This window comes from Castanea sativa, chromosome 3, assembly GCF_040712315.1.
Source record: "Castanea sativa cultivar Marrone di Chiusa Pesio chromosome 3, ASM4071231v1".
Classification (NCBI taxonomy): Eukaryota; Viridiplantae; Streptophyta; class Magnoliopsida; order Fagales; family Fagaceae; genus Castanea; species Castanea sativa.
Window position 1 is genome coordinate 56,847,063 of NC_134015.1, and position 12,141 is coordinate 56,859,203.

At 36.1% G+C, this 12,141-nt stretch overlaps 1 protein-coding gene across 3 annotated transcripts; it reads left to right on the top strand.

Annotated features, from left to right (window-relative positions):
• Nucleotides 1-1,804: 1,804 nt before the first annotated feature.
• LOC142626784 (alpha-1,4 glucan phosphorylase L-2 isozyme, chloroplastic/amyloplastic-like) lies at nt 1,805-12,141 on the top strand. 3 transcript variants are annotated; one of them, XM_075800487.1, is made up of 15 exons: nt 1,812-2,240; nt 3,399-3,637; nt 3,743-3,844; nt 4,301-4,477; nt 4,668-4,943; nt 5,686-5,957; nt 6,307-6,424; nt 6,579-6,962; nt 7,386-7,538; nt 8,140-8,268; nt 8,532-8,768; nt 9,549-9,625; nt 9,979-10,165; nt 10,622-10,822; nt 11,390-12,141. In XM_075800487.1, exons 1-15 carry the CDS (start codon nt 2,021-2,023, stop codon nt 11,504-11,506), a joined length of 2,889 nt encoding a protein of 962 aa, XP_075656602.1. In that variant the 5' UTR covers nt 1,812-2,020; the 3' UTR covers nt 11,507-12,141. The 3 variants fall into 3 exon arrangements, with proteins under 3 accessions (XP_075656604.1, XP_075656602.1, XP_075656603.1); XM_075800489.1 differs by lacking the exons at nt 10,622-10,822; nt 11,390-12,141 and adding an exon at nt 8,849-8,883 and having other exon boundaries at nt 1,805-2,240; nt 9,979-10,159; XM_075800488.1 differs by lacking the exon at nt 3,743-3,844.

Here is a 12,141-nt window from a genome sequence, read left to right on the forward strand (position 1 = left end):
GCACAGATTAAATAACACCTCGATAGGAATAATAACATGGCATGGCAAGAATGCTAGCAAATCCATGGAAGAAATAAGGAGTGGGTTAAGAAGAGAACTACAATTAAGCAAGGCCCAGCTCTTGTAGGAAGCAAGCCATAAAGAATGAGGGCTCAAAAATCAGTTCACGCCACAAGAAATCAAGAATGAGCGGCAGAACACACAGGCGAGCATCCAAGCCATGGCAAACACATGAGCAATAGACAAGCTTTGGACATACGCAAAAATAGAGCACGCACAAGGCTCAAGCACTACCAACCTGTACCCAGCCAATACAAAAGTGGTGGGTCATGGGTCAGGGGTAAAAGAGTGTATGGTCTGGCGGTGGGGAGAAAAGGGGAAGCCTATTCTAGAGTTCTCGCTTAAACTCTTTTGAGAGAAATGTCCTGCTAGGATGACATACTACCCAAAAGAGGGAGGAGAAGCTGGAACCACTAGGTGCATGCCATAAGGGATAGTGAGAGAAAGAATACCTACCTTGTTGCGGATAGGAATGCCACGATGAACAAGCAAACAAAGTAGAATTCTTTGTCTAGTAATGGGGTGTGGCACAGCCAGCACAGGTAAGTGGTGGTGGCCGGGCAGCTAATAAACCAATAAAAGGTCTAGAAGTACACTCACACTTAGACAAAAAGTGGTTAAAGGGTAAAACAGTAAAAACCAGTCACGACAGGCAGTATATAAAGAGCCTCCGTTGTGCACAGTAAACATCATCAACACGATCATCACAATCACAGCAATATAACAACAATAACAAGAACACAGAAGCAAAAAGAAAATAAGAGAGTAGAAAATAGAGTAGCAAAAAACTTAGGAAAAGAAAGTTAGAGAGAAAAACAGAGAGAGTATGCAAGAGTTAGATGACAGGTATGCACTAATAGGTTAATCCATTCTCTTCCTTTAAAAGCCTACCCTCTGTTAAGGATTTTCTTTGGGGGCATAAGTCATTCAGGCCCATTTTCTCAAAATGGATAATTTCTACAGCAGGACCCTCCTGCGAGATTATCCACATTGAGAAAGTGGTTCCCTCCTTAGTCTTAGTTCCGTAATACAACTGAACACTGCAAACTAATCATTTCTTCTTTGATTTTACTGTTTATGCATTAATATTATTTCTCTTTTATCTTTGTCATTTCACCTTGTACATTGCGTTTCCTATTGTTGTGCTGTTTTTTTTTTCTTTAGCTTAATTGACTATCTTCAGTTTATTTTGGCTAACGGCAAGCTCTTATTTACTTTTGTTATATTATATTTGTTTGTCGTAACACCTTTGTGACAGTTTCATCTACCACGGGCATGTAACCAAAGTTCTTCAACAAATGAGCTTTAGTTTGTACACAAACCGGTTTGAGTTGAGTTACAATTGGACCGATCCCGATTCTCCAACCCCAAACTTTTGGGCCTTAGTGTGGCAGGAGGCAGCCCGGCCCACAAATCTCAAACAGACCCACCACGCACATTTTATTATGCCTCGGTGGTACTCATAGACTTACCAAAAAAACCCAAGTGACGCCAAAAAGCTCAAGTGATAATATACCATGGAACATGGGGCGATTATTACACACATGAGCTCTCTTTTTCTTTTTTCAAAAAAAAAAAAAAAAAACGTCTCATTCAATCAACGATCATGGTGGATTTGTGGTCCATGAACCACCTTGATTTCACTCCTAAAAAGTCACCAACATGGAAGGCGGAGGGTGAAAACAAATGGCATCTTGGTGACAACAAACTTGTCCATATTAGAGAAAAATATCTACCCGCTATTTGTCCATTTCAATCACAAGGTTCAACGAGAACTCTAGTCCCACACAGACAGGTAAAGCAACTAAACAAAACAGTTTGCTCGTGTGTTTAACATGATTCCATGGAGTTGGAAGAGTTGATGAAAGCCATGAGACAGTGAGAGTAGGTAGATAAGAGCACATTATCTTTCTTTCACTCATTCTCTCATCACTCATCACTTTTGCTCTGAGAGAGAACAATGGCAACTCTACCATTCTCAGCAACTAGTGCTCAATCAATGTCCATTTCACATTCCAAATTTATCTTCGGCTTTATGGGGTTCAACCGCACAACCCATAATCCGGAGCTGTTCTTGATCAGAACCCCACGTTCCAGCTATTCAAGAAGAAAACTTTCTGTCAAGAATGTCGCCAGCAATCAAAAGCAGAAGCTAAAGGACTCTGTTACACAAAAAGAAGGTTCTTTTCTTGAATATCTTTTAGTTAGCTAGTGTCTTTTAAAATATTTACATGTATATATTTAAAGGGTACAACTTATTTACATATATTAGGTGTTGTATCATGGGCTCCCAATTAAGTTCAATCATGTGATTCATTAATCCAAATGGTTGAGTTTAATTGTCTTTACAAAAAGATATGCATTGATTAATTAATTGGAAAATCCACTGTACAGTACCTAAGAAGTTATTGCTAAGTTTTGCTATTTTCAAATGAGTCTAGGCTAAATTTTTCATTTTTTCATGTTTAGTGTCATAGTTGGAGTTCCATTTTTGGCATTGTGTTTAGGAGTAATGGGGATTTGGAGTTCATTTAGATATGCCACGTTGATTAATTAAGCAACATGATTGAATTTAATTGAAGAACCTAAGGTATAGTACCCAAGCAGCTATACCTAAGTTTTTCCCATTTCAAAGGAGTCTAGCCTAAAGTTTCAAATTTTTCATGTTTTGTGTCATGGTTGGAGTTCCAATTTTGGAGTTCATTCACATATTGGTGTTTATTTTTTGATCTATACTTCAAACTTTTGTATTGTGAAACATTTGGAGGTATAATGGTATGGTTGAATATGATCAAATTATCTTACTTTATAACCTAGGCTCTATCATTTGTAATCAGGAGAAATTGATGAAACTAGTGGCAGGGTTTCTCCTACAATAGAGAACAAAAATTTCCAACTTGGGATGCCTACTGATTAGATAATTATCTTAGATATAGTGTTTTTGGTGCCTTGCAACCATCTTAGATATAGTGCTGGCGTGCTTTCAGTGCACTTTAAAGTCTTGCTATTCTCCTATCAGGTCAAATTACAAGCAGTGATAAGCTGAATCTAATCATATCTATTGCATGCACAAGTGACAAGGCTTCCTTTAACTAATTATTGAAATCTTGTAGTCTCCTTTATTGTAATTATTGTGTAATTTTTTTATTTGAAAACACTGGCTATCCCCAAGTTCATGCTTGAGTCATACTGCATTGTGATTGTTATGAGTTGGCCGAGTACATACGTGTGCATAACATTTTGCTCTGTTCCTTTCTGTTTTGGACAAGCATGTCTAATGCACTCACTTGCTTATTGATGCACTCCTAAATTTTAAAACATTTGGTATTTTGCTTTAGGCATTGCAGGTGATCTAGACACCTTTATTCCAGATTCAGCATCTATAGCGTCAAGTATTAAATACCACGCTGAGTTCACTCCATCATTTTCTACAGAGCAGTTTGAACTCCCTAAGGCATACTTTGCAACTGCAGAAAGTGTTCGCGATACCCTTATCATAAATTGGAATGCTACTTATGATTACTATGAAAAGATGAATGTAAAGCAGGCATATTATCTGTCTATGGAGTATCTACAGGTTCGTCCCAGCTTTCTGTTTGTACCAGCCATTGAAATTAATTCTTGTTTGCATACTACTGGTTAGTGGATTTAAAAAAATAAAATTATTTTTCAATTTTTTAAGGGTAGGGCATTGCTAAATGCAATTGGAAATTTAGAGCTCTCAGGGGCTTATGCAGAGGCTTTGAGAAAGCTAGGGCATAATCTAGAAGATGTTGCTAGGCAGGTAAGATTGTTCAATAATCCTCTAATTAATCTTCTCTTCTGGACTGCTTCTAATTGAGTATCTGAAAATTCATCGTAGTTTCATGCCATTTGGTTGTTTGATACTAGCATGATGATAATTTTGGAAAAGGGAAAAACAAAGTTTACTATATAGTTTCAGTTGATCCATTAGAAGCTTCAGAGGTTACAATTTGTCCAATTTCAATTAGAGATGAAATTACTGACTTACTGTCATAAAAAATGTTTTTCTGAGCTAATTGAACCTCAAATATTACCTAAAACAATTGACTAGATATGTGACTTAGAAACCTCCAAAATTGACCTTCTAATAGAAATTTGAAAGCGGTGGTTTTCAAACACACAAACATATCTAAAATATGCATTCCTTTGGCTAAATTAATCTAACATGGACTTGCTGCTTTTGAGTGCCCAAATTTTGTCAGTTGATTATTGACAGGAACCAGATGCTGCACTTGGGAATGGAGGATTAGGGCGGCTTGCTTCCTGCTTTCTGGACTCACTGGCAACATTAAATTACCCTGCCTGGGGATATGGACTTAGATACAAGTATGGCTTATTCAAACAGCACATTACCAAAGACGGGCAGGAGGAAGTTGCTGAAAATTGGCTTGAGGTATGATGTATTTGTGGTCGGTATAAGTTTAAGTAACACCCTTTTTTATGTGAGTAATTTATCATGGTTTAGAATACTTAATACTTCAGTAGAAGCTTTGCTTTCCATATCTACTTAAAGGGTGATGAAATGTTTAAGGTTATATGGTTACTTTGTTTACCTGTTGATTGATTAAAGCATATCCTAGCAGATGGGCAATCCTTGGGAAATTGTAAGAAATGATGTTTCCTATCCTGTGAAATTCTATGGTGAAGTTACTTCAGGGGCGGATGGAAGTAAACAATGGGTTGGAGGGGAAAATGTAGTGGCTCTTGCCTATGATGTCCCCATACCAGGATACAAAACTAAAACCACCATAAACCTTCGACTGTGGTCCACAAAACTTGCACCAGAAGAATTTGATTTAGGAGCTTTTAATGCTGGAGATCATGCCAAAGCATATGCAGCTATGAAGAATGCTGAAAAGGTTAGAGTTTATGATAATTATTTCAATTTTCATGATTCCTTTTCTTATAAAAATATTTGCATTTTTTTAAGAACTTTCTAAGACAATTTTTATAAATTCTTTATGCCACTGATTCACCCAACAACAAAACCAAGGTGCAGAAAATATAAATAAGAAAATGCACAGAATTTGTCTGCACCTTCTCCAACATCTGTGCTGCTGCTTCAAAACACACTTGAAACATTTTTCTTGCAGATGAATAGATTTTAATCATAGCTAATGAAAGAGTTACATTTAAACACACAAGAAATAAACTGCAAATTAAGCCCTTAAGAGACACAAGCAAACATAAATACAGCACCAAAAAGACAGTAAATTATACTATCTAAACACTTGGCTCTTCAAGAACATCACAAAACTTAATTTTCTTTCCTCCAGGAGATAATAGCAATCCCCTTGCCATTGCACATCTCCAATATTAAACATTCTATTGCTTCACTGTCCCCGCCTTAAGCCACTATATCTAACTTCTCACTGCTTGGCACCCATCTCTTTCTCTGAGAAATCATCTATTTATATCTTTCATCCTTGATTTCTTCACCACTGTACTTTAACATAGAGATGTAACTAGGACTACAAGCAATCATTTGCTCCTACTCTTCATAAACTATTGTAGCTTATGTTCCTTCATTTTGAAAACTGACATAAGTGGTCTGTATAACACTAATTAATTATGGTCATTTTGATGTTACATTTTGATCAGATCTGCTACATATTGTACCCTGGGGATGAATCGTTGGAGGGAAAGTCTCTTCGATTGAAGCAACAATATACTCTTTGCTCTGCTTCTCTCCAAGATATTATTGCACGTTTTGAAAGGAGATCAGGAGAGCCTGTGAAATGGGAGAATTTTCCTGAAAAGGTAGCTGTGCAGATGAATGATACTCACCCAACGCTCTGCATCCCAGAGTTGATAAGAATATTAATAGATGTAAAGGGTTTGAGTTGGAAGGAAGCCTGGGATATTACTCGAAGGTAATTCCTTTAATAATATTTAAACATGTCTGTGGTGATTGATCACACAGTTGTATGTTGCACTTCTTTGGTTTCTTTTGGATTCCATGAGCCATTGTGTTCATGTGTGGTGCTGGGCGTCCTGGCATGCATATGTATGCATACAGTACATGCATTTGTTAACTAAACACACACACATAACACATTTAACATGGTCCACACAATGTCAGAGCTCTATCATAATGAAACATTTATATGCATCACTTTGATACTCAACAGAAGGTAGTTTCCTTGCTATTAGGTAACTTATATTACCTCTAAGTGGCAGTACCTGATATTTCTTTTCATGGTTCTGTGACCTTTTTGCCAGAACTGTTGCATACACAAACCACACAGTTTTGCCTGAGGCACTAGAGAAATGGAGTCTAGAGCTTATGCAGGAATTGCTTCCTCGACATGTTGAGATCATAAGAAGGATTGATGAGGAGGTAAAAATAGTGATAATATGGTGATGTTCAGCTTCAAACTTTAATTAGTAATCATGCCCTGTCCTTACCATTTTATACATGCAGACATGCTTCCTCTCTGAAATAGTCCTTTTTAGTTTTCACTCTAATGTTATATATTCAAATGGTTAACCAGCTGGTTCATACCATAATTGCTGAGTACGGCACGGAGGATCTTGACATGTTGAAACAAAAATTGAAACAAATGAGAATTTTGGATAATGTGGAGTTGCCTGACTCCATTGCAGAATTGCTTTTTAAATCAGAAGAAAATTCTGCTGTTGATCCTGCTGAGGAAGTTGAATCTTCTGTTGAAGAAAATAAGCCTACTGCTGAAGAAGATGAATCTGTAGGACTGGATACTGAGAACAAAAAAGAGGTGACAGTTGATGAAGCTCCAAAACTGCCAAAGGTGGTCCGCATGGCTAATCTATGTGTTGCGGGTGGGTATGCAGTGAATGGGGTTGCTGAGATTCATAGTGAAATAGTCAAAAGTGAAGTTTTTAATGAATTCTATAAGGTAACCATGTCATTGATCTAAGTTTATTTTCCTTTCATCACTGTTATTGTTGTTGGACCATTCTACATTTAATATAATGGGATATAACACCTTGGGGTGACTCAATTATAACACAAAGGGACGCTACTTAAACCAAAAACTTAAGTTAATGTGTTTAGAGCCAATTATGTTATATTAACTACTCACTTTTGTTCCAAGAGCCTTGTAGCTCAACTAGTTGGCACCGCCTAGTGTTTCCAACGAGACATCCAAGTTCAAATCCCCACACTCCCAACTATAGATGTATAAAAAAAACACTACTCACTATTGTCATTTTTATCCTATGTGGGACTTCACTACTTAACTAACCACACCACTCATACGTAAACATTCCAATAGATAGTAACTTTCATTCTCTGCTAATACATTACCTTGTTTTGGCAGTTATGGCCTGAGAAATTTCAAAATAAAACAAATGGGGTGACACCAAGAAGATGGATTCGTTTTTGCAATCCAGATCTAAGTAAAATTATAACCAAGTGGATTGGAACTGAAGATTGGGTTGTAGACACTGAGAAATTGGTGACACTTCGAAAGGTAATTTCATATCCAATCCTGTAATCTGTCAAATGTTTAGATTGGTTAGTTATAGTTGTTCATTTCATTATATCAAACCTGAAACTTCCTAAAACAGAATGTATTTTCTTTTTCCAATGTGTATTTAATGCTTGTAGTTCACGTCATGAACACTGTGACTCATGTCTGATATCACCTTAATCTCAATTTCCACCCAATGGGACATGAACTCACGACCTTACCCTCCATTCCCATTATTATGGGAGAAGGAAGTGCTAGCTGAGCTATAACTCCTTACCTTAGTGTCTAAAATAATTAGCTTGAGTGTAGTAAATAAGAAAGGTTGTTGAACAGAATGGTATGATGCATACAAGTTTAACCACGTGCATTAGCCAATGATAGTCATATAATTACCATAAAAAGCTTCAAAACATATCTGGTCATTGTTGAGTTTTGAGGGTCACTCCCACTCTATGTTATGCACATGTTTTCTATGGTGATTTTCATATGCATATACTTGTTTCATTAAAAATAACGGAAGACAATTTCCTCACTATCTATGACTTTTATATCAGCTGTGTGTGTGTCATATTTTAACTGGTTTTGTGTCAGTTGTATGCAGTTTGCAGATAATGAAGAACTCCAATCTGAATGGAGGGAAGCAAAAAGAAGAAACAAGATCAAGGTTACCTCCTTCCTCAAAGAAAAAACTGGCTATTTTGTTGACCCTGATGCAATGTTTGATGTACAGGTTATTCTCTGATTCTGAACTCTTTTCCTTGTTCTTTAAGGCCTTTTTCTGTTTCAACTGAATATGACATTGTGCCAAGTAAATAAACTGAGAAATAAGGAATTATCAAAATTTTGGAGATTACCTTTGAGTTGTGAAATAGCCTTAAGCTTAGTTTTGTTCATACAGCTCATACTATAATATGAAATAATCATGGTGGCATCTACAGATTTTTCTGCTGTATTTTAGCCTAGAAAACAGTAGATCTAACCGTGTATTTTCAGGTGAAGCGTATCCATGAATACAAGAGGCAGTTATTGAATATCATGGGAATCGTTTATCGCTATAAAAAAATGAAAGAAATGAGTCCTGAGGAAAGAAAAATAAAGTTTGTTCCTCGGGTATGTATATTTGGAGGAAAGGCATTTGCTACATATGTCCAAGCCAAGAGAATTGTGAAATTTATCACAGATGTAGGAGTTAGAGTAAATCATGATCCAGAGATAGGTGATCTTTTGAAGGTAAGGCTTCACTGATTGATTATCCAAGATACTTCGTGCACTTTACTCATATTTTAAATATCTGAATGGAATCATTACAGCATTATCAGCTCTATGAAGAACCTAAGAGAATAAGGTAATATTATTAGTTTGTATATTACTGTTTATGTTTGAACTACCTTTACTGAGAAACATTAAATTTATTTGACTTGGCTAAAACTTTGTTAGTTTATCATTTATTCTGTTCAAAAGCCTGAACTCTGAAAGTGCAACAAATAAATGAATCTTTTGACATTATCTGGGAAATTACTAAGTAAAACAATATTGATTGGAGAAAAAGTATTGAAATGAAAATGAAAAAGGGAAACAAGAAATAAGTACTAGTTAATTTCTGTAAAATGGAGCTCCATGCTACCATAAATTTTCATGAACCTAAACCTCAATGTTATACTGTTTCTTTTTCTAGACACATTATTGTCATCTTGGAGTAAGATGTGAAAATGGATGTGTGATTAACAGTTTTTTGGTCCAATATTCGTCTCCTGAATTATTTTTATGCTATCTAGTTTACATGTAAAGGAGTAATCTATTCAGCTGATTCTACCTTTATCTCCTTATTCTGGGTTCTCTACTTTGGAACTGAAACATTTTGACATAGCATAGCATCTTGATTTGTTTTATAAATTAGATAGAGGCCACCAGAAAGTACCTATTTGTTGGGTCAATATTATCATCTTGACTTCTTTTCCTTAGACAAAATAATAAAATGCCAAAAAAAAAGCATGATTTTTTTTTTTTCAGGTTGTCTTTGTTCCTGATTATAATGTCAGTGTTGCAGAAGTGCTTATTCCTGGCAGTGAATTGTCCCAGCATATCAGGTACTTTGGTAGGATTTGTGAATTTCATTTCTTGGAGTTCTTCCACTCATCCCTCAACAAAGAAAAATATGGAAAAAAAGGGGACAAATTGAATGCAACTGAAGTGTTAGAACTTCAAAGTTAGCCAAATAAATATATATATATATATATGTGTGTGTGTGTGTGTGCGCGCGCGCGCGCGCGCACGCGCTTTTAATGTGGTAGGTGAATTTGACATACTTGAAATGAATTAGAAGTATTTGAAATGAGTGTTTATGGCCTGATGCCAAATCCTGCTGTATGTTATCTTGTCAAACGCGCTCTTAACATTAAGCTTTGTTGCTGACTGGTCCTCTCTCTCTCAATTTGGTTAGCACTGCTGGAATGGAGGCTAGTGGAACCAGCAATATGAAGTTTGCAATGAATGGCTGTATCCAAATTGGAACCTTAGATGGGGCAAATGTTGAAATAAGGCAAGAGGTTGGAGAGGATAATTTCTTCCTCTTTGGTGCACAAGCTCATGAAATTGCTGGACTAAGGAAAGAAAGGACTGAGGGAAAGGTAAGCTTACAAACCAGTAGAGACTTCTGATAAGCCTGGATTAGATAATTGGGCAGCCAGGACATTGTAATAATGCTGTGGCATGCCTATTCAAATACATAATGAAGGAAAGCATCATACATTATAAACAACTGAAATCCAAAAGTGGATTGATTTTTTTTATTGGTTGTGTTCAATAATACAGGAGAAAATTTATATCAACTATATTTCCAGTTGATTGATGCTGGAGATACTATAAATGTTACTATATGCGCCTTACAAACTTATGTGCCAACTTTTAGACATAAAACAAAAACTAAAAAAACAAAAAATAATAATTTTTTAATATTATGTTGTTGATATGATGCCAATCATATTTATTGTCATGTTACTTTGTAAGATTTTTTTAGTAAAATTGGTAGTATGTTTAGCATTTTTCCATTCCAATTTATTTGATCTATATGATCTTATACACAGTTTGTGCCTGATCCTCGCTTTGAAGAAGTCAAAGCTTTTGTCAGAAGTGGTGTTTTTGGTCCCTACAACTATGAAGAACTTATGGGATCACTAGAGGGAAATGAAGGTTATGGCCGTGCTGATTATTTCCTTGTGGGCAAGGACTTCCCAAGTTACATAGAGTGCCAAGAGAAGGTTGATGAGGCATATCGTGACCAAAAAGTGAGTGATTTTTGCTACCTCATACACATCAACAGGCATGCGCACACACCCTTGTTTGCCTATCATATAGTTTTGTCTTGAACCTGTAATCTACGTGTTCAGATACATATAGATTGAAAGTTATGTGGGCTATCAGGCTTATAGACAATCATGATATAGGTCTTAAAGATCCCAGTTAGCTTAGGTAGTCAAGTTTGTGTGAGGTTTTTCTACAACTCTGGGCTCAAATTTCCTTCCTGAACCTGAATAATTCATGTACCTGATGTACCAACTGATAACTAGGAGCCGAATAGCAATTTCTAGACCTTATATTCCAGGAGTGCCATAATCATACGCATGTTTCCTTGCATAAAGGTTCTTGCTATGTTGCTAACACAATTTATGCATGCTACATGGCCCCCTTACATGCATATACATGTAATTGCATACACCTTCTACAAAAATTTTGGTAACTAAGTTTAGATTTAAGCCTCACATAAATGCTTGTGTATGGTATTAATTATGAGTGCATTACTAATGCCATAGTTCTATTCTTAGCTTTACCTAATGATTGTCTTATTGAGACAGAGATGGACAAAGATGTCAATCTTGAACACAGCTGGTTCATTCAAGTTTAGCAGTGACCGAACAATTCATGAATACGCGAGAGACATATGGGGCATCGAACCTGTTGTATTGGCATAAAATGGTAAGTTTTACTCCATGTGAAACAAAAGTTTTACACATAAATTCTGCATCTCTTTTCTTCTTTTTCAATGGTGAAATTAAGTATTCTTGTAAGTCATTCACTAATACAGTTTTCTTTCTTGTGATGTATAAGAAAGTTTACTAAAATAATATTTATAAATAGATTAATAAAAAGCCAAATCATGGAGTTGTAAAAAAAAAAAAATCAGCACAATCATCTTGCTAGGCTTCTCCATATCAAGTATGACCAAATGGGCTTTCATATTAAAGACCAGGCTTACAAACTTTTTACAGCCCACTTGATAAGATGCAAGCAAAAGCAGCCCATGACCATTTTCACACCTTAAAAGTTTGGCTCTTGTTGAAGGTGATAATTCAGGTGATCATCAATGTTTTACCTGCTAGAAGGAATTTGTCTACAATGTCAAATTCTGAAGCTGACTTCACAGGGCTTGCCTACTCTCTAATTTCATGTAGTAGTTGAGATATGACTAATGAAGTTTCATGTTATATTCAAGCATTGGACTTGGCCTGTCCAGTATTTATTGATCTTTAAAAAGTGATGGCGGATGAACCACTTTGATTGAGTGTCTAGAACGACCACTAATGAAGTATTATGTGAAATTCAAGCA

What these genes read in the sequence shown, in the direction of transcription:
- LOC142626784 (XM_075800487.1), top strand. Translation starts at nt 2,021, where the DNA reads ATGGCAACTCTACCATTCTCAGCAACTAGTGCTCAATCAATGTCCATT. An exon ending in GCCTGGGATATTACTCGAAG is followed by an intron (nt 5,958 to 6,306) that starts GTAATTCCTTTA and finishes CCTTTTTGCCAG; the next exon opens with AACTGTTGCATACACAAACC. An exon ending in TAAGAAGGATTGATGAGGAG is followed by an intron (nt 6,425 to 6,578) that starts GTAAAAATAGTG and finishes ATGGTTAACCAG; the next exon opens with CTGGTTCATACCATAATTGC.